The 18,643-nt window shown below is 49.0% G+C and overlaps 6 protein-coding genes and 1 non-coding gene across 7 annotated transcripts; 3 read left to right on the top strand and 4 right to left on the bottom strand.

The window, feature by feature from the left end:
- The first annotated feature begins 2,950 nt into the window (after nucleotides 1-2,950).
- On the top strand, nucleotides 2,951-4,697 carry DEU56DRAFT_525306 (uncharacterized protein). The gene is made up of 9 exons (XM_041346635.1): nucleotides 2,951-3,020; nucleotides 3,079-3,552; nucleotides 3,603-3,652; nucleotides 3,702-3,737; nucleotides 3,803-3,816; nucleotides 3,870-3,994; nucleotides 4,045-4,296; nucleotides 4,349-4,548; nucleotides 4,606-4,697. Exons 2-8 carry the CDS (start codon nucleotides 3,351-3,353, stop codon nucleotides 4,450-4,452), a joined length of 783 nt encoding a protein of 260 aa, XP_041205488.1. The 5' UTR covers nucleotides 2,951-3,020; nucleotides 3,079-3,350; the 3' UTR covers nucleotides 4,453-4,548; nucleotides 4,606-4,697.
- A 123-nt stretch (nucleotides 4,698-4,820) lies between these two features.
- Nucleotides 4,821-9,204, bottom strand: DEU56DRAFT_891379 (heme peroxidase). Its single transcript, XM_041356297.1, has 24 exons — nucleotides 9,033-9,204; nucleotides 8,910-8,969; nucleotides 8,765-8,849; nucleotides 8,173-8,708; nucleotides 7,903-8,121; nucleotides 7,690-7,854; nucleotides 7,556-7,635; nucleotides 7,340-7,508; nucleotides 7,256-7,289; nucleotides 7,160-7,203; nucleotides 7,061-7,108; nucleotides 6,870-7,008; nucleotides 6,469-6,809; nucleotides 6,249-6,413; nucleotides 6,115-6,185; nucleotides 5,945-6,065; nucleotides 5,593-5,893; nucleotides 5,526-5,539; nucleotides 5,459-5,476; nucleotides 5,345-5,403; nucleotides 5,264-5,291; nucleotides 5,119-5,215; nucleotides 5,015-5,070; nucleotides 4,821-4,964 (listed from the first exon to the last, which is right to left on the bottom strand). The coding sequence occupies exons 1-24, from the start codon at nucleotides 9,183-9,185 to the stop codon at nucleotides 4,947-4,949; spliced, it is 3,021 nt and encodes a 1,006-aa protein (XP_041205487.1). The 5' UTR covers nucleotides 9,186-9,204; the 3' UTR covers nucleotides 4,821-4,946.
- A 442-nt stretch (nucleotides 9,205-9,646) lies between these two features.
- On the bottom strand, nucleotides 9,647-11,651 carry DEU56DRAFT_819829 (Dihydropteroate synthase-like protein). Its single transcript, XM_041354044.1, has 3 exons — nucleotides 11,236-11,651; nucleotides 10,932-11,179; nucleotides 9,647-10,883 (listed from the first exon to the last, which is right to left on the bottom strand). Exons 1-3 carry the CDS (start codon nucleotides 11,494-11,496, stop codon nucleotides 9,752-9,754), a joined length of 1,641 nt encoding a protein of 546 aa, XP_041205486.1. The 5' UTR covers nucleotides 11,497-11,651; the 3' UTR covers nucleotides 9,647-9,751.
- A 494-nt stretch (nucleotides 11,652-12,145) lies between these two features.
- Nucleotides 12,146-14,890, top strand: DEU56DRAFT_525246 (P-loop containing nucleoside triphosphate hydrolase protein). Its single transcript, XM_041346634.1, has 9 exons — nucleotides 12,146-12,365; nucleotides 12,422-13,380; nucleotides 13,431-13,580; nucleotides 13,638-13,713; nucleotides 13,760-13,882; nucleotides 13,936-14,042; nucleotides 14,097-14,177; nucleotides 14,244-14,362; nucleotides 14,434-14,890. The coding sequence occupies exons 1-9, from the start codon at nucleotides 12,293-12,295 to the stop codon at nucleotides 14,606-14,608; spliced, it is 1,863 nt and encodes a 620-aa protein (XP_041205485.1). The 5' UTR covers nucleotides 12,146-12,292; the 3' UTR covers nucleotides 14,609-14,890.
- Nucleotides 14,745-16,003, bottom strand: DEU56DRAFT_819819 (ATPase V1 A1 complex subunit E). Its single transcript, XM_041354043.1, has 6 exons — nucleotides 15,890-16,003; nucleotides 15,710-15,790; nucleotides 15,568-15,650; nucleotides 15,194-15,508; nucleotides 15,053-15,140; nucleotides 14,745-15,005 (listed from the first exon to the last, which is right to left on the bottom strand). Exons 1-6 carry the CDS (start codon nucleotides 15,941-15,943, stop codon nucleotides 14,943-14,945), a joined length of 684 nt encoding a protein of 227 aa, XP_041205484.1. The 5' UTR covers nucleotides 15,944-16,003; the 3' UTR covers nucleotides 14,745-14,942.
- A 59-nt stretch (nucleotides 16,004-16,062) lies between these two features.
- On the top strand, nucleotides 16,063-18,437 carry DEU56DRAFT_819817 (RNA polymerase I-associated factor PAF67-domain-containing protein). The gene is made up of 7 exons (XM_041354042.1): nucleotides 16,063-16,338; nucleotides 16,388-16,664; nucleotides 16,714-16,984; nucleotides 17,036-17,348; nucleotides 17,404-17,537; nucleotides 17,593-18,088; nucleotides 18,142-18,437. The coding sequence occupies exons 1-7, from the start codon at nucleotides 16,123-16,125 to the stop codon at nucleotides 18,367-18,369; spliced, it is 1,935 nt and encodes a 644-aa protein (XP_041205483.1). The 5' UTR covers nucleotides 16,063-16,122; the 3' UTR covers nucleotides 18,370-18,437.
- Nucleotides 18,438-18,524: 87 nt separating this feature from the next.
- DEU56DRAFT_t87 lies at nucleotides 18,525-18,595 on the bottom strand. Its single transcript has one exon. It is a non-coding gene; the product is annotated as a tRNA-Gly (tRNA).
- Nucleotides 18,596-18,643: the final 48 nt, after the last annotated feature.

The following is an 18,643-nucleotide window of genomic DNA, read 5'->3' as shown; positions in this document are numbered from 1 at the left end:
TCCCCGAATGCATGCCACTCCTAATTAATCACATATCATGCCACTTAGAAACAAGAAGAAACAAACTCAACCACCTCTCGTCAATCACCGTCGAATCACCATTCTTTTTCATCATCGTCGTTTTTTTGCAAACCGGATGGGTCCGTCCCTACATATTCCCACGCCCAGGGCGCAACCCGCTCATCACATCATGCCTTGCTTGCCTAGGCCTGCCACTTATTATACGCAATCGGACAGGACTTTCGGTTACGGTTTATTGTTGCACCCACCCATTGTAAGTTTGGACTTTTTTACCCTACACACGTGTCGGACACCTTGCGTTGTTGTTGTTTATTGTCGTCGTCGTTTTCATTGCTCTTGTGCGTGTTGGCACGCATCACCTCGAGTGCCATGTGTAATACGTGACGGTCTCCCGCTCCTTTTTTTACATTAAAATGAACTGTTCACGTATACATATCCTGCTCTTGACATTGTAAATACGTTGCTCAACTGACTTTGGGGATCGATCGGACTTTTTGTTGTGAAACGTGTAGCAACTCTTTTGTGCCGAACTTTTTCAGTAATTCTTAATGCATTCATATTGATTGGCTCGTTCTTTGAATAGTAGTGACGGGCCCTCTTGAACTTTGTGTGATCGATGATATCAGATCCTTGGAGCGCATGTCTATCGTCTTAGAATCTGTTATCAGGCCAGCGTTACAGCGATGATCGACCAAAAAGTATTGTAAATAGTGGTGTAGCATCATGGGACGTTTATCTGTGTATAAGTGGATATCTTGTGCTTGGCTACGGAGTGTGTAAAAACTGGGGCGACATATGTACAGGCACCTCTCTAATCATGAACAATGATATCTACCAGGTCGTGCCTGGAAGGCCTCGGGAAGCCTGGGTATGGCAGAATCCACTTACCTAGACTTACCTGGATGCTTAAAGAGTCAGTGGGGAATGCTAATGACCGTGTGTGTTGCTGCGATGGACTTTGCCGATTTCATTCTACAACTTGATCGGTGTTGGTTGCAAAGGTACGGTAGCACTAAGTAGTTGTTGAAGGTGCGGAGGCAAAGAGGTTGCAAGCGGGAGGTATATGGGGGCATATGAGGGCTATATGAGGTATCTGACGGTCTGACGGCCTCTAGGCTTTGATGGTGGAAGTGGTGTTTGCTGACTATGATGTCTGGACTATGCGCTGTTGGCGGGAATGATGTATGCAGATAGGATCAATGAGCACCCGAGAGCGGGGAAGGCCAACCCAGCCATTGCCCAGCCATCATCATACGTGGCTTGACTTTTAACTTCCGTGGAGTAGGTGCGGAGCCCGTCAGTTAGGGTTCTATCACGGACTCTTCCAACACAGCCAACTTACCTTGCTGGCTTTTGGAAGCGCGCGCGCAGAAGATTTGATGGTATAGGAGGTGCCGATATGGACTCTGCAAAAGCAGCCAGTCTGATAAGGTCAGTGGCGATAAGACGTGTAATAGGAGTCCATCAGAAGCGGACATTGTGGAAAAGCAAGAATACATACAAGCAACTTGAAGGTACATGATTACCTGCACCGGACTATCTGCAGAAATTGAAGCTTCATGGTCTGCTCTTTGATCGATCTATCTCCGAGAGGAAAAGATATCATGCCTCGGGGCGGGAAGAAGTCGTTCGTCCGAGGGTCGTCCGGTACCGCTTGCGCTGAAAGGCACGCAAAAGACTTTAGGATATTAAAGTGGGAGAATGAATTATTTAGAAAGATCCACGAATTCTATGTGGTGCGCGTCCGTAGTACGCAACCTGCAACGATGGCGATTGCAATCTAGGTATCAGACCAATTTCCAGTGACATAGCCCTAATTATCATATGTCACCCCATCACCATCATGCATTGTTACCTAGGTGCGGGTTTAGCGATTGTTGCAAAGCACTCTGATCACCTTCCAGGTTTAATTCTGACGCGATCTGACGCAAAGCTAGGATAAGGCGGCGGGCTGGGGCGTTTCGTTGATGAATATCAGAGGTGGCTGCACAACAACAAGGAAAGAAGTCCCCTCGAAAGCAAGAGCCCACCATCAAACTTCCCGGCAAACTGATGCAAAAGGAGCAATTGTCTTTCTCCCTCTAGTCATCCTAGCGGAAACTAAACATAAATGGCGGCCATCACGCCAGTCCAAGAGGTCAATAGACTCACCGTACCCAGTATGTACCTTGGCAAGCTTTGCCCCAGCGTCACCTCTTCTATCCGTACCAGTTGTAATTACCGAATGTCCTGAGTCACTGGTACCATGTGCCACTTGGCTACAGACTGACATCCACGTCACCTGGCAAGAATCCATGGCCGACACTGGACTTGAAATGGAAGGGCATCCCCTGCATCCCATTGACACCAACATTTGTTTTGAAAGCATGTCCCTCAAAGCAGGTGCTATGATCAAGAATGAAGGATAGCGTCTCAACCAGGACCCTCGGCCAATATTATCATCCATTTCACAGTCGACCTCCATCTATCTACAGGTGAGTTGACAAGATCGTCAATGCTGTTTGGCCCATTGACAGGTGGGCGACATGTTATAGAACCTCAGTGGGTGGGTGGATGAATGGGTCGGCCTCAAGGCGTAAGGGCAAAGCTATGCTCGTCTTGTCTAAACGTAATGCCCATGACTATTAAACATTGGCGCAAGGCCCGACACGCCCCTGCGGCATTACGCTTGAATCAGTCCTGAGATGTGTCTGGACTCTGTCAACGTAAGTTTTCGTTAAACAGTAATCATTGTTCAAACAGTGGCTAATTTATAAAGCTTCCATCAGCTACGCACACTCTAGGTCTTCTGGCATTCGTTGACATCCCAAACCGCAACAAAGGCTGTTGAGTTTTACTTACAGTGGATACTTCCTGCTGTACGAACTTGGAGCTGCATTCATATCTTGAGCTCCGCTAGTATCCGTGCACTAAATTTGATCGCCCGCTCCTGCCGCATCAATTTTTGCAAACCTCGGATCAACGCACCCCTTGAGGCTTGGTATGTCGGCTCCTTTCTGGTGAGCCCTTTTGACAACTGTTTAGTCTGCACCACAACACTCATGACTGCATGAGCAGCCCAAGGTTGTATAATACATGATGGTGTACTAGAACAGACACGCTACGAAACACAGATCCTACTGGACCACCTACGAACAGCCTATCAATGCGGGTACGCCGGGGTACGCCTCGTGTATCAACTCTGGTGCCTTGCCAAGAAACATTGTATATGCCCACCGCCTTCGCTAAGACGCTAATTCAAAAATTGACTGCTAGTTTTCCAATAAAGAGCACGAACACAGAGGAATACGCTAGCTTCTTAATTCCCAGTACTTCCATTGACCCTCACAATGCTGCGTCTGCTGTGTATCGCTCTGTCTCTTTTCTTATCCCTTCAGCTCGCTGTTGCGGATCCTGCCCCAACAGTCTTGCGAGTTTCACGTCACTCCAAGACATCGGCACTAGTGACCAAGTCGGTACTATCCGCTCTCTTGGTTCGGCGAGGAAAGTATCTTGCTCGAGCAAGCAACGGCGTGTGCCCTAGCGGATATCGTAAGGAATTCACGCACCAAACTGAGACATACAGTACTGACCCGCCCTAGAGCAATGTACCAACTACCCAGACTCATGTGCCCCTACTGGCAGCTACTGTGTAAGGTTGCCCGATGAACCTTTCCGCTGCGACTGACTTTTGAACCTAGTGCAATGATTTGTACAACTGTCCAAACGACTCCACCGTACGTGCCTTTGCGCCTTCTTAGGAAACCAATCGTCAATACTGACTGACAAATGCTACAACCAGTGTTTCGATTCCGAGTGAGAGAAAAGATTTTGATCGATTTGCTTTTCATTTCTGATGGCTGCTCTAGATGCTGTCCCAATACCGCGCAAACCTGTAATGGAAATGCCTGCTGCAGCGCTAAAAGCGAATGTTGTACCGACGAAAGCTGCTGTGAACCCGGCCTCTTCTGTTGCAATGACTCTATCGGGGGATGTGTGTTCTATCCTCTATCAATTACACGAGCCACGCTGACATCCTTTCAGGCTGCCCTACTGGATCTACGTGCATAGCAAATACTGATCAATGTTCCACTGATGGAGGCTCAGGCAGTGGTGGTTCTGGAGGTGGAAGCGGTGGAACTACCGTTACGACTGCTACACCTTCCAAGTCAACTGCGCCGCTCGGAACCACTTCTAGCAATAACGTAATCACATTCAACGGCCCCACAACAACTGGGTCTTCGAGCACTCATTCTTCAACTGTTTCATCTGGAGGGTCTACTGCCAGTGGCATAAGTAAGCAGCATCTTGCCTCTGATACGCGACATACTCATTATCATACAATTAGCGTCAACCGGTGCTGCTTCTCGTGTAGCACCTGGGACACAACTTGCGGCTTTGGCTGCAGTTGTTGGTCTGCCGATTCTCCACAACGTCCTCCATGCATTGTGAATGTGCAAAAGCACTTCTCTTCTCGATTCGACATACTTGTTAATTGTTGTTGAGGTCGTGATCTATGGACACTGATATGTCAGATATCTCTCACTAGTACTGTTGTTCACTTTGTTACATGATGTGACCTTTAAAGTGTCATTTTCCCTGCAGATCAGTTGGTCCACGGATTGCGAGAGATCAAGGTAAATCGGGTAATGGCTAAACGGCTAAACTGCGGAGGCCCAGGGCTGTATTGCAAGCATGATAGCACGACTTACACGACAATTGTAAACTCAACAAAGCTTAGGGGCAGTTAATACATAACGTTAACATTTCGTGCTGTTTTGAAAAGCTTGTTCAAATCAATGGTTGTTGCGCTGGGACGTCGTGCAAGTAGAGGATGATATTAAAGACCGATTCATCTAAAACAGTGCGAGTGGTGGTAATACATTTAGTGTGTATGTCCGAGTCTTGTAGTACAGTGACGAGTATTAGGTGTCCGATATTCCATCTTAATGATATCCGATATACTACAATTGCTTTTGAGGAGTGATCTCATCACATAGCAGCGTTCACTCACCTCAACGACCAATGAAGTGGGTATGGAGATATCAGTGGACCTCGATGTTTGCTCTGCTTCAATGGGTTAAGCAGAGCGTACGACAGCGCAAAGATACTACTTACCGGCGTCAACGGGTGTCCCGTTACTAGGCGTTGTGATCGGAGGAGGACGACGCAAAGGACCTGCACGGAATATATTGCAAATGATACCAGGAGCGATCTGCAAAATTCTCAAGTCTCAGGTCAAATTCTGAGCATCTGCTTTTACCTTCATGAAGATATCCCAGGACAAAAGGCTGGATCATCATGTCTATGTGAGCTAGACAAGCAAATAATCTGGCAGACACACCCAGTTTGCTTCGGAATGGTAACAGCGTGGCCATAGAGAGTGATACGGAGGACAGATGGCTTCAACGACGTTCAGACTCGTGGAGGGCCATGTCGATACTTTGATAGAACTCACCTTGTCATTCGAAAGCATCTTCATATGAGGTTAGTGCATATTTTGAGTGAAAAAGATGGGAACGAACGTCGATATCAAGATCTGAGTATTTTGTTATCATACACTCCAGGTCTCAGCAAACGCAGAGGGCTTACCGAGTGCTTTGCAGATATACGGCAGGATGGCTGGGTGCTGTTCTGACCCTTTGTCTAGACAACAAGAAACAAAATCGCTATAGTCTTCCTTTCGAGCGGAGTACATGTAGTATTTCACCACAGAGGCGATGACTGCGGAGAACAAGGACGCAGAAGGGATGATCTCTTCGAACAGACATAATACGATATCCTCTATCGAAGCCTGCGGTGCGACTTTGAGAACCTCCGAGAGAAATGCTTCACATTTATGCGACGACAAGTGGGCTGAAAATAGAAGATCGCATATTCCATTAATTGAAATCTGGTTCATCGATTGAGCAGTGGGGCTTGTAGCGGAAAGCAGGATAATTACAATGCCATCAGAGAGTCTTCTTAAATGGCTCTCGAGGTATAATTTGATCAACTGGGTAAAACGCGCGGCGTTCTCGCGAAGAGTCCAGTCAGAAGCTGGGTCATTATTCAAGTACAAGTAGCTTTGCGCACGTCAGTGATGGCAGGGCTAATCACGGCGGAGAAACTCACTGTGTAATGGTGAAAATGGCTTTGTACCAAAATTCTGGAGACGATGATTTGTGGATCAATGGTAATCCAATCTGACCGGAAAAAAAACATATTTGAGCTCCAATCAACCTGTGTTAATGTATCAGATAGCGGACCATGATTTCGCCCACCCAATAAATGGGAAGGAGGTTCAGGATTTCAATTATGTCGACGTGCTCATCAACAGCGCGTCTCTTGCTGATCAGCTCACTTGTAAGGTGGGCAAAAGGCGAAGTAGACAAGGTGTATTCAGCCACTTTATCGGAGATAGACTGTCTGATCTGAATTATCAGCAACAATGAGAATCAGATAACGAAGAGCGTAAAAGGGCCTCACCTCTTCGTTCCGTACCCTCGGAGGCATGCACAACTTCGAAAGACGACGCTCGTAGTCTCTGATAACTTTCATATCAGCAGCTACACCTGTAAATGCAGCTTGCTGCACAGTCAAAGGCCTCTCCCAATCGTAAAGATGCTGGATTTCGGCTCTACGCGGCGCTTTAGCCATGCTCGAGGCAAGGAAGTCTGGGGTCAGGAAAGGAAAGTGAGCGTAGACTGAGCCCGCGGGATAGTGATCGGGAAGCATGCGAAAGAGAAGCTTGGTGAGCATGCCGCCATAGGATCCATCCGCCTTGTTCACCATGCAATGCTTGTAACCCCATGTTGTCAAGTTGAATGCTACCATGAAAAACTCAGTATCGACGAATGATGATTAGACCCAAGAATTAGTTGACTTACGAGTGAAGTCCACTGTAAGAAACCTGTCTCCGCGGGTCAAGCATACGGCATCGGCGAGGATGGCGCGCGAAATAGTGTATCCAGGGCAAAGGCCAGCACCAGGAACGGGCGGTTTAGTTTCCTCAGCCTGCAGCCCCACCTGTGTGTGAATCAGCAAACACAAATCGTCCGAGGCTGATATCGAGACTTGCATGCAGTTCCAGGTTTTCAATATCCCCGTACAAGCGTTCGGCTGCGGTCTATTGATGGTCAACATGCGGGTAAGCACATACAGCGGAATTGATCCCTACATAAATCTCTGGATCTGGATTCCATTCACTGAAGCTCGTGTATGCTAGGAAAGCAAACTATAAATAAGTAAACTGAAGCAATGGAAACCGCCTCACGTTTCAAACCGATGAAGCGACGAAATTCGTTGAGCTAAGTTTCAATCATCAGTATCACGGCGAGTCAACCCACTTTGAACTTACCGAACAAGCGCCCCAGGCTCGTGCCTGCTCCATACCCAAAATCTCGACGATTCGCATCACTGCCGGAACGCCCCTCGCACGAAAGGCACAAGCCCTGTCGGCCGTTGCATCCTGTAAAACACGAGCGATATCGGCGTCGCTGAATCGACCATCTTCCCCCCGGGTGAGACTGCAACTCGTTAGCTGACAGTACACAACAAAGTCAACATTTCATACCCGCCAAATGTCCAACTACGAATGTCAGGCATTTGAGCACCATCCCTGCGGAATGCAGTCCTGAATCCTTCAACGGTAATCTAAGGAAGCAAATATATCGTTTGAAAACTCCGTACAAGAAGGTATACACGTACAGTCGAAGGGTCCCTGCCGGGGAGAATGCTTCTGAAAGTGTGTTCAAGCCACACTTCGTCTTGACGCGATAACGCCGCATGCCAGCGATAGAGCATGTTGAACTCTAGTGAAACGGCATTACCAGCTCCTCGTTGAGAAACGTCATGCGTTTCCTCGCGAAACCCCTGGATAAAAGTCAAAACAGATAGCGATTATCACAAACAATTCTGGACCTGAAGTGGATTCAATCGCCAAGTCAGTCCGTCTCTGACAAGACCAAGAATGCCTCCGACGTAGTCCGTCAAGATGATCTGCATGAAGAACGCTGTATTGACGAGTCGGGCACGGTGAAAGATCTCGTCGCACTGAGCGATACGCTGCTCTTCTTGAAGGGCTTGTGGGTGTACGTATGTCCCTCGCTCGTTGAGGCCAAGGATCTTGCTTGCAATATACTATTTGAAGAATTAGCAACACTTCCTAGAGGTGGTGGAACAAAAACAGACGTTGTGATGACGACTGAATAAGACTGCAAGGGCCCCCACAGAAGGGGGCATGAACAAGAGGCGCTTGTCAGCAAATACATCTTCCCAAATGTGACCGGTTCCGTCCTTCTTGCGTGTGCTATTGACCTGCTCTTCGTTGTTCCCATACACGATACTCAGGTCGAGGTAGCTGCTGGCATTGTTGATCGTCCAATCGTGGGTGTTCGTATCAAATATACTGTGAATAATGAGATCTGCAAATGCGAAGAACAAGCTGGAGAGGCCTCCAGGATGAGGAATAAAGTCATTCTGACGGCGACGCAGAAGTGTATCGAAGACCTCTCCTGGATTTGGTAACGGATGACGCAACGGAACATGCGTAGAAGGCACTGATCGTGCATATGGTTGGCCTGCTTGACCAAGGTTCGGCGCGAAGATGGAATAATTAGAGCCGTCAGCACTACGGAAGACATATGGCACGCTCCCGCAGTTAGACAGAGGCGCTGTTACAAGAGTGTTTAAGAAGCTGCAAGGCGGGTGAGGAAGGTCCTTATAAACTACACGGGCCCGATGAGGATTGTATCCTGAAGTTGTCGATGAAGGGTATACGTACGGATACCAATCACAGAGATCTGAAGTTGTTTGGCAAAGACCGAGTCATCAGGAAGGCGCGACATCAATATCAAGAGTTTTTCTAGCTGAGGTACACGTAAAGCAGGGTGAATTTACATGCAATGAAAGATGACGCATACACCTACCAAAAACTCCCTGTCGTTAACCCCGGACTTGAGGTTCCTCAGTGCATCAATGTATGCTGGCTGATAGTAAATAGGTTGCATTCAGATCAAGTTTTGCCGCGGGCGACGGGCTATGTGACATACCAGGTCTGCAAGGGTAATGGGAGGTCCTCGTGTAATGATTTGTTCGAGATCTTGCACTGAAATGATTTTGGAAAAGAGTGCAGGGGTGTCGACCTGGGGTATAGATGGAAGAAGGTTGATCTTCTGGATAAGCAACGCCGCCGCTCGCTTCATGCTGAATGTATGAATGCTGGAACTGAATATTGGTTTATTGAACTTGGAGGGAGGGCGTGGTCAAGGGATGTGGTACCGGGATGAGCCCAGCAGTACTGGCTATATATGCATCTGGAAAGGCATTCAGTGACAGAAGCAAAAGGCCGTTCATTTGAAAAGGAATTCTAGTGTCAAGCAAGAATATCAGCCTCGCAGCTTCAGGGGGATTCAGAGCACGACGATGATTCCATTTAGTGAACGCCAAATCCGAACCAACCAAGTACCACATTAATGTCAAACCACACGTTCCTTCGAAATGTGTGAGGTGGTCGAGTGAGTAGCTAGGCCGGTCGCGTCGACGCGTCGGTTGGGTTCGCGTGTGTCATACTGATTGCATAATACATACTGACGTAATTCACTTGATTTCTCAGTCCTGTCGAAGGCTTGTAGAGTCCTACCGAGAATCGAAGTGTCCTGGGATGCAGTGAAAAATTATCTGCCCAGTTATTAACACAATAATTGATAGCGCATATTGACTTACACGACCAGTTCTAGTCTACAGTGGTACATTGGTGGTAAGCCCCTAACTAGCAGTAACTCCAGATAGCTGAAGCTACAGCCACGACGTCTCGCATATCTTGTACATCATGAACTCTCACAACGCTTGCGCCCTGTTGAACAGCGCAGGCTACGGCCGCTGCTGTTGCCCACCCCCGTTCTTTCGGCTGAGTTTTTCTCCCCCTGTTTGTCCCATCCGCATCCGGGCGTTCCAAAATCGCCCCCAGAAATGACTTTCGAGACGACCCAATAAGTTGCGGGTATCCGGCGAGTGGATTCCTCGGAGTGTTAGCTGTCAACGAGGAAGCTTCGCGGAGCAGTACGCAGTTTGCTTCGACTGTCTTGCTGAAACCAACGCCAGGGTCAACGATAACGAACCACCTTCGCACTCCACCTTTGCCCTTGATAATCGCCTCCACTTTCTCTCCCAGCTCAGCCCGCACACCTTCTTGAACGCCGCCCTTGTACTGGCTGTAGTCTTTGTTTGAGCCGGCATCCCCACGTGAATGCATCAAGATGACGGGAACGGCGAGTTTTCGTGCCACCTCTCGCATTTTCAGAAGGTGCTTTGCTGAAGCTTGCGTAAGGGGGTACTCGGGACCCGTGAACGAATACACGTCATTGATGCAGTTTGCACCAGCCAGGACAGCAGCTTCCGCGACCTCCCAACGGAATGTATCAATTGAAATAAGAGTGGAACTGACGCCCTGATCTTCATGTGACCGTATGGCCTGAATGACAGGCACCACGCGTTGGCACTCCTCTTCGGATGAGATGAATGCGGCTCCCGGACGGGTTGAATAACCCCCTATATCGATGATATCGGCGCCCGCTCGTACGGATGTCGCAGAATAAGTCAGAGCAGCCGACAATGTATTATTAACAGAACCATCGGAGAATGAATCTGGAGTCGCATTCAAGGTAGCCATCAGCCTCACTTTCGTCGGTCGCTGGATGTCATTTGAACAATGGGTGCTCCAGTATTTTTCCATAGAGGGCACCCGATCGATGCCGGGGAGTTGGCGTGTCTCTGAGATCGGATAATGGGCGAAGGGGGTAACTTTGAGCATCGGGAAGTCGGTGTTCGGCTGGCTGATAACGACATCTAGAAGGGCGCGTATTGATTTCTTGTGAACCGGATGTACGAATTCTGGTATCATGCTGATTTTACGAATTTAGTGATGGCCAATAACCAAAGCTGTTACGCACTCAGCTAGAGGACGCAAAACGAACTCTCGCTCTGTGATGCGTGGATGTGGAACGACTAGCTCATCAACCAGATTATCGAGGGTTTCTCTCTGGCCTTCAGCACGAGTATCGATGATCTCGTCATCGTATAATAGGATATCCACATCAACCGCACGAGGTCCATTCTGAAAATTAGGCACCCTTCCCACCGTCGTCTCAATTCTTTTAAGTAATCTCAATAGCATCCGCGGCTCTATGTTCGTCTCGATCTGGAGGCCCCCCGACTAAGTAACACACCATAGAGTTATTGAACGGACGAACTCACTAAGCACGCACAATTTGCAAATCTTGGCTGGTCAGTGACGTACATGGGCGCAGTTTCATACATGAAGCTCGTGTCAACGACCGATACCACAACGTCGGCGTCCATACCGGCCAACAGCTGATTAGGCTGCTCAAGCAAGCGCAAAGCGGTTTCGATGTTGGCGAATCGATCGCCAAGGTTCGAGCCAAGTGCTATTGCTACGCTATGCTTCGATGTTGGTGGGGAGACATTCTGAATTACAGACGCCTGGAGGTCAGCCATTGAGAGAGAGAAAACGCTAAAGCGAAAAGGACAGTCGAGTGCAAGAGATTAAGTACTCCTTCCTCGGTTAATTAGATTGACTTAAGTACTATAGTAGTACTACTAGTGGCACGGAGTTGAAAACGATTTCCCTATGATTATGTAATCGTGATATCCTTTCAAGATTTGACCACGACGTCGAGGTTGTCACTTGTACTTTTCTCCCTGGGCCCGCAAAATGACATTGCAAAAAGAAAACCCATATCTTGCCCATCGACCTGCCATTGAGCGAGTTACTGCAAGCACAAGCACTCTCAATGGTGCCAGTGCATCCTCGAAAGAGCCTCTCTTTGGTTTTCTTCCCCGAAAAGTGAATGCAGATCAAGTTCGCCAGGCATTGGTATGTCCTTTCAATACTTAGCAGAGCTACGTCGAGGCTGGCTGACTGACTTGGTAATTCGCTTAGGAACATGATCTAAACCCGTTCACAAAGCAACCACATACTGCTCAATACAAAAAGATACTGGAAGCACGCAGAAAGCTCCCTGTGTTTGCACAGATGACCGAGTTCTACAAAATAGTAAGCCCCTCCTTCTACCCCACACCATTCACTCCGACTGACATTTACAGTTCAACAAACACCAAATCATTGTCATGGTCGGCGAGACCGGCTCAGGCAAGACCACACAGTAAGTTGGTGCCCCCAAGACAAATATTCTCCCTTGTCATTTTGAACACTCGCTTATAGACTCTTTTTGTCACTGATAGAATACCCCAGTTCGTCGCCTACTCAGACCTTCCGCATACCAAGAACAAGATGGTGGCATGCACTCAGCCTCGCAGAGTCGCTGCCATGTCTGTGGCTAAGCGTGTAGCGGACGAGATGGATGGTCCGTTTTTTTTGCTTCATGCTCTGGTCATATTCTGAACTCGCCTCGGCTTCTAGTCCAACTCGGTCGACAGGTCGGTTACTCGATACGTTTCGAAGATATGACCGAACCCGGCACTACCTTCCTCAAATATATGACTGACGGAATGCTGCTCCGCGAAGCCATGAATGACCCTGACCTCTCCCGCTACTCAACCATCATCCTCGACGAAGCCCACGAACGTACCCTCGCTACCGACATCCTCATGGGCATCCTTAAAACCCTTGCACACCGCCGTCCAGACCTCAAGCTCATCATCATGTCCGCCACTCTGGACGCGCTCAAATTCCAGAAGTACTTCGCTGTCTCTGGCGACGCCCCTGCTCCGCTCTTTAAAGTTCCCGGTCGTACCCATCCCGTCGAGGTGTTCTACACCCAGGAGCCGGAGCCGGACTATGTCGAGGCCGCCATCCGCACTGTGCTTATGATCCATCGCGCCGAGGATCCAGGAGATATCCTATTGTTCCTGACGGGTGAGGAGGAGATAGAAGATGCATGCCGCAAGATCAAGCTCGAGGCGGATGACCTTGTCAACTCTGACCCCGAGTCTGTAGGCCCCATCGCGTGCATCCCTCTGTACTCGTCACTACCGCCGCAACAGCAGCAACGCATCTTCGACCCGCCGCCGAAAGCAGGCAGTCCGGATGGGCCCCCAGGACGCAAGGTTGTAATTAGCACGAACATCGCAGAGACGTCGCTGACGATCGATGGGATCGTGTACGTTGTCGACCCAGGGTTTTCCAAGCAGAAAGTGTACAACCCGCGTATCCGTGTGGAGAGCTTACTCGTCAGCCCGATCTCCAAGGCGTCGGCACAGCAGCGTGCGGGCCGGGCTGGACGAACGAGACCGGGTAAATGCTTTAGGTTGTATACGGAGAAGGACTTTATGTCGGAGCTCGAGGAACAGACACACCCAGAAATCCTGAGGAGTAATTTGGCGAATACGGTGCTGGAGCTTGTCAAAGCAGGTATTAAGGTGAGCGTGATGTGGGGTGATGTTTTCGAGGTTGACTGACGCTTATGTAGGATTTAGTCAAGTTTGATTATGTGGATGCGCCGGCACCAGAGACGTTGATGAGGGCGCTTGAGCTGTTGAATTACCTCGCGGCCTTGGATGATGATGGCAACCTCACGGCATTGGGGAATTTGATGGCTGAATTCCCTCTAGATCCACAGGTAGGCGATTGTTCCGGTGGCGGAGTTCTCAGAAATTGTTCTGACGCACGTTCCCAGCTCTCGAAGATGCTGATCGTCAGCCCAGAGTTCAAGTGTAGCAACGAGATCTTGACGATTACTGCGATGTTATCAGGTGCGCACTCAGCCTTGAGGTTTGCTATCATCTGACGCCTCTGCAGTCCCGAATGTATGGCTACGCCCGAATAACCAGCGAAAAGAAGCGGATGCTGCAAAGGCACTGCTTACCGTTCCTGATGGCGATCACCTAACGCTTCTTAACGTGTACAACAACTACACCCAAAGTAAGTTATCCTCCTCTTGCACACGCACACACAAACTCACACCCTACCCCCAGACAAATATGAGAAAAACTGGACCTGGAACAACTACCTCTCCGCTCGGGCGCTCATGCAAGCAGACAATGTACGCGAGCAGCTGAAACGGACGATGGAACGGTCTGAGGTGGAGCTCGTGAGCCTGCAAGATCAGAAGAAGATGTTCATGGCGATTAGGCAGGTATTGTGCTGTGGGTTTTTCATGCAGGTTGCGCACAAGGAGGGAGAAAAGGGGAACTATATGACCTTGAAGGATAATCAGGTGCATTATTTTTTTTGGTTTTGGGTGGGGTCGGCGTGCTGATGTTTTATTATTATTTTGTGGTAGGCCGTGGAGCTGCATCCATCATGCGGGCTGGACACGAAGCCGGAATGGGTGATCTTCAATGAGTTTGTACTCACGACGAGACCTTATATACGGGTTGTCACGGATGTGCGACCCGATTGGTATGTTCTCAGGCATCTTAGCGTCGTGTGGATCTGCATACTGACACGGATTTGCATTGACTCTCCCGTAGGCTCCTCGAGTACGCGCCCTTGTACTTTGATTTGAACAATTGGCCAGACAGTGAGACAAAGCGTGCGTTGCTGAAGGCTGGGAACAAGCAGGGGAAGTTCGGGGCACGGTTTGGGCAGGCGGAGGCATCAAAAGAGGGAGAGAATTCGGCGAAGAGGAGGAAGAAGAACAAATAGTACCAGTAGGGGTAGGATAGGTACTACGGGGTTCACTTTCGCTTACTATGCGTACTCTATATTATTTTCTTACGATCTAGAATGTATGTGTTACCTCTGAAGCTTGACAGGCTATAATCTTTGGGTGTCTCCGCAGTTGAGCATCACAAAGTATTTGGGTATGTTCACTGCAATCGGCTATCATAGCGTGTATTCTGCTCGCCAGTACTTAACTCCGTAGATTTTCACCTTCTACTTGGCAGCCAAGGAGATTAATGTAATTCTATCGTGTCTGGAATAAACTGTTGGCTGATGCACGAGTATGGAGTGTGTGGCTGCCGTTTGGCGAAGACGCTCATGTGTAGAACTTCCTGTTCTCATTCGGCCCAAACAAGTCTCTCCTAATCTCGGGGAGCATCTACAAAAGTATATTAGACAAGAATGAACTCATCTAGCGAGGCTCACCTTGTCCTCTAGAAGTCTCAGTCGCTCGTCCAGTGTGTTGTCGATTGTAATTCGTCGTGAGCTGGTCACAAGCTTGACACCGCCAGCACTAGAATGGGTTTGTTGAGAGGACGATATACTCAGGAAAGTCGATCGACCAACCAATCTTTGCTCAGGGTTGTCTCCAACTCAAAAGACACCTCGCGGCCGCTGATCTGAGTATACGATTCTGCGGCTGCTTCTCCTGCCTTTTGCATGATTTCGGCATCCTGTTCACGAACATGCAATATGACCCTTGGCTCCATGAGCTGGAGAAAGCCTTGCACGACAGCGCCTTCGAGTAGCTGAGAGTAACGCCCTTCGTCTTCTGCGAACGTCAGAATCGATGTCCGAGAGACAGAGAACAGTTCCTGCAGTTGCTCCTCACGACGCTGTAGAAGCTTCAATCGCGATTTATTGGTCAAATTAGACTGTGCGCTGAATGACACCAGGCGATCAGTATGTCATCCCAATATCAGGCGAGTAGGGCATCATACATCTTCTGTGCGACCTCAGCACCCTTGCGTCTCTTCTCAAACTGTGCGTCAATGGCTTGTTGTTCTTGCTTCACGAGCTTTGCCTTCCGAAACAGACACACGTTGGGCATGTAAGGATTGCAAAGCGAGCAACGCTGCGTACCTTTTCAATAGCAAACTCCTCGTCCGCTTTCACCTTGATCTCGCGAGCTTTCTCCAGAGCCTCCTGCTTGATGAAAGCAACCTATGGCACAGGAGCTATGGCGTTAGATCCCTTTGCATTCCAACCGAGGAGGGGTTGGGCATCGGTGTTATATATACGCGAGACCATGCGCAGACGTACCATCTTATTCATCTCACTCAGAACCTCCTCATCATTCATCGGTCGTGGAGGCATCTTGGAAGTGCAGGCTTATGGTGGACTGCGCTGACTGGAAAGCTGAGGCAAGCCAGTAAGCGGCTCCAGTAGTAATTCACCGCCTAATCAGGAAAGCCGACTTTGTTGCGGCAAAATCCGCAAACCCAAAAGTTTCTGTCTCGCTCACCGTCAAAGACGTCCTTGAAGGAGAAAAAACTATGGCTCATCAACGTGTTGCACTGTGGGCTGCTGAACCAGATCTTGACGATGACATTAACGATGCCGACGTTGACATCCCCATTCCGATGCCCTCCTCGACCAATGAATTGTATGATGACCCAAATCTTCAGCTCGACGAAGGCTCCTTGCAAGCAATGCAACAGCACATCGCGCAACAAGCTGCATTTGCCCAGATTCCGGACGTTGTGAAGCGCGTGAGTACTCTATCAATTGCTTGATGATCTTATGCTAAGCGACTCTCAGTTTATCGTCCATTTTCACCAAGCCGTCTTGGACAATAACCTCCAGGAGATAACTCTAGCTTACGAGTCAGGCTGGACTCGCCTCACCGAGAAATATTACGCAAAAACGGAGTGGCCAGAAGCAGAGACCATTGCACCATTGGTCAACGACGATCAAATCTTCCTCATCCTGTACCGTGAACTGTACTACCGACATGTGTACTCAAGGCTTCAACCCAACGTAGACGACCGGTTCCACTCATACGAGAATAGCTGCGAGCTCTTTAACTATCTCCTTAGTACTTGCCTCAATTGCACTTCAATCATTCTTCTGACGAGACTTGGTAGACTCCGACGGTCCCGTACCTTTGTCCCTCCCTGCGCACTGGTTGTGGGACATTATCGACGAGTTCATCTATCAGTTCCAATCATTCGCTCTTTTTCGCTCGCGTCCTGCGTCAAAAACCGACGATGAGCTGACCATGCTCGGCTCAGAAGGCGGTGCCCAAGCTTGGAGTTCTTATTCCGTGCTCAATGTTTTGTATTCCCTCATCCAAAAGAGTCGCGCGAATGAATGGCTCAAAGCACGTGCAGAGGGGAAAAGCGATGAGGAAATAGAGTATGTCAGTCTACCTCGAATTGTGCTTGAATTGACCGATTCTGCCGATAGAGTCATAGTCGGCGAATACGGAACGAAGCCTTTGTACCGCATGCTTGGATATTTCTCCATTATCGGCCTTTTGCGCGTGCATGTTCTCCTTGGTGATTTCACGCTTGCCTTGAAGGTCATGGAAAACGTCGGGCTCGGTCAAAAGGCTCCCTTCACCGCGCCTACAGCTGTACACGTCTCTACCGCCTATCATGCTGGTATATGTTACTTTATGCTGCGAAGAATTCCTGATGCAGCTCGTGTTTTCACCGGTGTTCTTAACTGGGTGATGCGTGCGCGGCAATATCACACTCGCAGTTACCAGTATGATCAGGTGAGGGCTCCCGTGTGTTTAAGTTTTTTCGCAGTTTATGCTCACTCTTTATCAGATCAACAAAACGGCAGATCGCATGTATGCACTGCTAGCGCTCTGCCATGTGCTCGCACCGACCAGGCTTGATGATAACGTAATGAATATCGTGCGCGAGCGATATGGCGACCAAATTGGGCGTATGGGCCGAGGGTATGCGTCTGACACTACCATCCAAGTATGGTCACTAATTTTTCGATTCATTTAGCGAGGAAGGTCTGTCGACATTTGAAGAGTTGTTCTTGTATGCCTGTCCCAAATTCATCTGTGCCAACTCCCCACCATATGACGACCCTACGGCGCTCGCTTCGATGCTCATTCCGCCAACGCCGACCTCCCCCTCCTCTCAGAACCCTAACGTAGTTCTTGGTGATCCGACACAGCGACACCTCCGGGCTACATCATCTCATTTTATGTCGCTTACACCCGTCTCGAGTCTTAAGAGTCTCCTAAAGCTTTACACGAGCCTTGATGCACAGAAGCTTACGGGCTTCCTGGATACATCGGGTGCTGGTGTAGACGAAGAGGAGGTATTAAGTTGGATGATGGTGATGAAAAACGCTGGACGATGCATTGGACACGTGAACACTGGTGGAAGTGCTGCGAATGGCGAGAAGGATAACGATGAAGGAGCAAGACCTTCTGAGAGTTTACTTGCTGGGGAGTGGATGTCCATAAGCGACTTGAACTTCGTGATAGACCTGGTTCGTTATCTTCTTCCTCCCATTCACTTTGAAGAGCTCAAACAATCATCTAGAACATGGTCCACATCGCTGAGTCAACGGTTGGTCGTCGATATGCAGGGTGGTTCATCCGTAATTCGGAGCATGCAGCGCGTGTGCTTGACGGGATCAAATCATCACCGTTACCGCCACGTACAGCCCCTTCTCAGGTTCAGAAAAAGAGTGCTGATGGGCCAAAAGGAGAGGGCGCGCCGAGACCGACTGGACAGAAAGTTGCATGGGGAGCGGTCAAGGTTGCATAAGAGACTTTGTTGTCCTGTTATGTACTTGCTGTGAATCTATGGATTATTTGCAATGCCTACGAAAGGAGAACTATAATGTTAGCAATTGCAAGTGTACTTGCATGCTGCGGTCACACAAAACAAATGAGAAAATCGCATAAAAATGAGATATGCTTTGCATTAAGAGGGAATCGAACCCCCGGCGGGTCGATGGCAACGACCCAGGTTACCACTACCCCATTAATGCGACATTAACTTCGCAGTACAGAGCCATCATAAGAACACGTGATACCAC

Source organism: Suillus clintonianus (assembly GCF_016758775.1).
Source record: "Suillus clintonianus strain FC179 chromosome Unknown DEU56scaffold_70, whole genome shotgun sequence".
Classification (NCBI taxonomy): Eukaryota; Fungi; Basidiomycota; class Agaricomycetes; order Boletales; family Suillaceae; genus Suillus; species Suillus clintonianus.
Note: the sequence above shows the minus strand (reverse complement) of the source record. Positions and strands in the feature narration are given on the sequence as shown.